Source organism: Agrilus planipennis, unplaced genomic scaffold (genome assembly GCF_000699045.2).
Source record: "Agrilus planipennis isolate EAB-ADULT unplaced genomic scaffold, Apla_2.0 scaffold19, whole genome shotgun sequence".
Lineage (NCBI taxonomy): Eukaryota > Metazoa > Arthropoda > Insecta > Coleoptera > Buprestidae > Agrilus > Agrilus planipennis.
In genome coordinates, this window is record NW_020438954.1 from 1759307 (window position 1) to 1764481 (window position 5175).

A 5175-nucleotide genomic window follows, 5' to 3' on the forward strand; every position below is an offset into this window, starting at 1 on the left:
ACAGATTTGTCATGTAAAGTAAATTATAAAAATACAACACAAAATTCGTGTAAGTAATAATATCAAAATTACGAAAGTTTTTAAAACAAATTGTTAAAAACATAATTATAATAATATTGTGTTACCGTAATGCGCGTCTGAATTTTAATTGTAAATGTAGTACATTATTTGATTAATTACTTTGTATGAGCAGCTTCTTGGCCTATTCTAAGGTTTATATTGTAATTATTTTTCTTTGACCACATTTCCACGACCTTGGCCCTCAATAAGAGTAATAATACAACTTACTTATTCAAAAACAAAACAAGAACGAGAAGAAAATGAAATTTTACCTGTATTTTCTGCAGTTTAACTTTGATTTTCAACCATTCAAGATAATATGAAGGATTGTGTTTCATATTAAATCTCAACTGTGCTACAGCACTTATTGACAATCCTTGCAATTTCAACCTGAAACGTATCTTAAAATAAAAAATTATAAAAAGCAAATTTAATAAAAATGTCTTAAAAAGTAAAAAATAAATTCAAAAATTGTTTAGAAGTCAACATGCTAAAATTAATTAAAATTACTTTAAATCAAACTCAATGCTAAAATTTTGCCCATATAGGTACATATAATTAGGTACTTCACAATAACCAATGCTGAGTCAATAAGTAGCTTAACATTTACCTCGATACTAAGATCATTTTATTTAGAAAACTTGAAACTAAAAACACTTATGGGTTTCAATTCTCCTATTGCTGGTGGTGAATAAATTGACCCTTCAAATGTAAATCCAGAGAATAAGATCTATCTTCTGTCTACTTTTAGGAAAGGTGGGAATGGTTAAGGAAAGATAGATGAGACGGACACAATGAAAAGAGAAGGAAGTGAAAGATTATATTATTTGTTTGGGCCAAGGTAAGGGGACCCATAATTGAACAGGTATCGTCCTAAATGCCCCTTTTAATACCCCACTTAATTGAAATTTAGCAATAATTAATAATTCAAAATTACTTACCAAAAAGGTCCTTTTCCAAATATTCTGAACATATCTCCAACATTACCATTTATCTCATAAAAGCCTATGACTTTTAGATAAGGGAATGTAATGTTAAAAGAAAGTCTGTTTTGTAGATTTAAACTGATATGGTCTAATTTAAAACGGGATAAGTGACGGACTTCGATGTCCCTTGCATAGCCCACAAATCTAAACGTAATCGAAATTAAAACAAAATCAAATAAATGAATTCGTACGTTTTTTTTTTTTAAATAATAACAAAACAGCGTAACTTCATTGGTGTGGAAAATGTGTTTTCAGGACACTTACGTTTCGTCTTAATGATAAAAAACTTCCTCAAAATTAATTGAATAATAATACCATAGGTGTTACATCCACGTCTGACAGATCAAAGAACTTCTACACATATGTCTTAAATGTACAAACCATGTCTTATACATAACTGCCTCAAAAGCAAAATTTGTAAAGATTTATGCCACAAAAGGCTAACTAAGCATCAAGTTTTCGAAGATGCCTGACTACTGCATTACCACCCATAGTTTCTTACATTTTCAAATGTCAAGAAACAATAATGGCCTGTGGAAACAAACGATTTCATATGAAATCATTTTTTGCCGTCACGTTTCCTCATTTTCTTCATTAAAACACGATCAGAAAATGAGTTTGTTTCTTAAAAGTCATTTCAAGGAGTAAACCTCAACAATTTACGGCAAAAATGTATTTCAAAGATTTCACGTTAATGAAGTGAGCATGATGAGATTTTCATCAAAGGAACTAGAAAGACGCCTAATGGTGTCGTTATTCTCATTCTAATGTCGTCGTTAAGTGCTTCCAGACATAAATTTTAGCAAAATTTAAAAGATAAAGAGTGGATCTTATGATTTTCCGCTTCTTTAAAAATGCAAACTGCTCATGTTAGGGAATTTTGTTGCATTTTCGAAAGTCAGCTAGCAACAGCGACCTATGATCTCAAGCAATAAACGGCCCCATATGAATCAAGTTTTCACCCTCACATTTCCTCTATTATTTATTTATTTCTTAAAAGCAAACGAACCTATTTTCGGCAAAAATTTATTTCAAAGGGCCGATAACTCTTGATTGATAGAATTTCAGTTAGCAATTCCTTATCCTCTCGATAGTATTTAAAGACGTTGTTTAATAATTTACACCTACAGTACATTTTAATTACCTGCCGACTTCATGAGTAATATTTAAATCGATAAACTCAATGGTCAAAGGTTCAAGAATAGGAATACCCAGTTCGGGTATTCCCATGACCATCCGTTTTCTAAATTCCTCAAGGAGATTGATAATTTTTTCAGTTGCAGTCCCGGCCCCATTGATTATCCTTAGAATTGTATTTGTCACAATACTGACGCCTCCATTCACAACTCCAGTTACCCCAGTGACAACGTCTACAAAAAAATTAAAACAATTTGATAAAAAGTAGTAAATTACACAGTTCCTGTAGAAATAAAATACGTGTAATTAAGTGATATTTAATAATTGTTACATGAAAATGCCATTATAATATTACTGATTGTCAGTTTTGAAAAAACGTAAAACCATTCTCCATATGAATATTTATATTTAGTAGGTACCTAGTAGATAATCAAACATAATTATAAACAATAATTGCTCTAATTTGATCTTCAACATCGCATAATAAAACAATTATCCGAGTAGATTTATATTAAGACCTGATGAAAAAAAATATGTTAACCCAAGAAAATTATAGCTGATAGATATTGTCCTTGAACAAGAGGCACTGTTAATTACCTTATTTCTTTTATTTATTTATGCGAAAACTGCGAAAATTTCAAGTTGTACCTATGTCATTACTGTAATCAGAAATCAGCAAAAGAAGAGTTTTATGAATGTAATGTCTTAATTATCCTGATTAGGAGAGGATTTTGTCTATCCTCTGCATAGTTTCCATACTCGCCTTCGGCTTGTGTAGCGATTTCCACGAGGAGGAAATAAAACATTTTTTTCAAAAACAAGAAATGTGATTTCTTGCCTGGAAGGTTGTGTTGCAATACCTCCTCGTACTTAAAATAAGGAAAATCGTACTTTCGAAGCAGGTGTATGGTAAATCACTACATAGTATAAAACAAAGTCGCTTACCCGCTGTCTGTCCCTATGTATGCTTAAATCTTTAAAACTACACAACGGATTTTAATGCGTTTTTTTTTTAAAGATAGAGTGATTCAAGAGGAAAGTTTATATGTATAATACATGCATTATATAGTAGGGAAACACTGATAATTTTAGAGGTTTCTAATGTGATGTCGTAAATAAACACATTTTTTGCGCTTACATTGCAAACGCTGGCTGAACCCTACGAGATAGATCAAAATAATGTACTACAATATTGTACATCTTAAAAGGGTCTACAAAAAAGTCCGGGATGGTATATGTCTATCTCTTAGGGATAACCCACAATAACCATTTTTATCCTTTACTTTTTATGAGAAATAATGACTTATTTACGAAGCGATTGTAGGCAATACAGCATTAATTCTTATCCAATTAAGTACCTTAAATACATTGTGCATTTAATATAGATCAATATGGCCCTTTACAGCATGTAATTAAAATGAATATTTTCGAAGATATTACAGATTTAAAATGCAGGGACATAGCGATCGCGGCGGTATATAAAGACATTCTGTATCCCGTGCTAAGCTGGGGCGGGTCACTAGTAATTATATACGGACTTCCTCTTCCCGGAGGAATCACTTAATATCGATTGAAAATTGGTCAGTAACGCAAAAAACCATCGCCCAAGTACCTATCATCATTTAAATTTTTACATTTTTTATCTTACTCATAGAAAAAATAGAAATTGCCTCTATTCGCCTATTATTCGTATAATCGATCATGTATCACACCTATTTATTGTTACATTAAATAAACTTCAACTCAGAAATTCTATTTGCGCAGCTAATATCAAACTTTTTAAAACTACAATGAGATATCTATAAAAATCAATTATTGGAAGGAACATCTATGCCGATGCCACAGCTGAATTTCATTAATTCAAGACCCTATTGCAATACTTTTACTTTCCCTTTATTGATGTTCTCATTTCCCAGGTTAGCCATGACCCTGAACTACTGTTTTAAATGTTATTGCATGGCACATGCGACCAGAACATATAAAAGCCATACAATTATGTTGAATGGAGACGCGGCTAAAATATTTAACGAAACACCGCGGCGTTCTTAAATTCAAGGAAATGCGTTTTGTATTCTTCACCTAGCTTGACGTGATCATGAGTTATATAACACCTTTCACGTGATATTCATCATTTGATATGAGATTTTATGAGTTTTTTCTAGACTCTCAATATGTGGGAAAAAAAATAAGCAAGGATAACAAAATATTGGAGCTGTAAGTTGAAAGCAAGATATTTTCGGTTTTAAACTGCTTTGATTCGTAAGTCCTGATGGTAAGAAGGAAGACAGTTTGTTTTTAAGAAATGGAATAAGACCAACTTGATAGTTCTCATCAGCACACCATAAATCCGTAGATGCCAATGTAGGTACTACTAGTTACTGGATATTAAATGAATTAAATGCAAACAGTCTTTTCACTAATGCCTATGATTAGATGCCGTAGGCAATCTATACCAGCGACATCTTTGATGTAGGTACCACGAAGCCGACAGCCGCCTCACTTCTCAGCCGCGCCCTCCAACGCTTCATCCGCTAAACAGGTTGATTTATGACTGCCTGCAAAAAGCGCCGGAATTTTAAGATAGATCAAAGAAGTAATTCTGCTGTATAGATTATATTTTATATTGTAGCCGTGGGTCCTAAATCATACAGCAAATAAAAGTAGTTTACAAGAAGTTTCCGGAAATATTGAAGAATATTCCATGACCAACGTCGAAGGAAAGAAAGCAAATAATGAACTGAATAAGAACATTAAGGAGTAATGTATAGTGTGTTCCTGTGTTTGATAAATTGCTTTTATATATAGATCTCACAAATAAATAAATGTACCTACCAGAAATATTCATTACAATGTTATGAAATAAATTCAGTTCACGTGCCAAATTTGAATAGAATCATACAAAGGTCTAGCAAAAACCTGTGACATTGAAATTAATTAGTTTATTTTAAACAACGTTTTGTAAATTCCAGCTAACTAAAATACGATTTGTACA

At 31.9% G+C, this 5175-nt stretch overlaps 1 protein-coding gene across 1 annotated transcript in view; it reads right to left on the bottom strand.

Moving 5' to 3' along the window:
* Nucleotides 1-269: 269 nt before the first annotated feature.
* LOC112904584 overlaps nucleotides 270-5175 on the bottom strand; it is an 18205-nt gene continuing 13299 nt past the window's right edge. Inside the window, exons 2-4 of the mRNA XM_025974912.1 lie at nucleotides 2191-2416; nucleotides 1002-1190; nucleotides 270-450 (exon numbers count right to left, since the gene is read on the bottom strand). Coding sequence (XP_025830697.1) covers nucleotides 285-450; nucleotides 1002-1190; nucleotides 2191-2416 — 581 coding nt within the window. The 3' untranslated portion in view covers nucleotides 270-284. The remainder of the gene's footprint in view (nucleotides 451-1001; nucleotides 1191-2190; nucleotides 2417-5175) is intronic.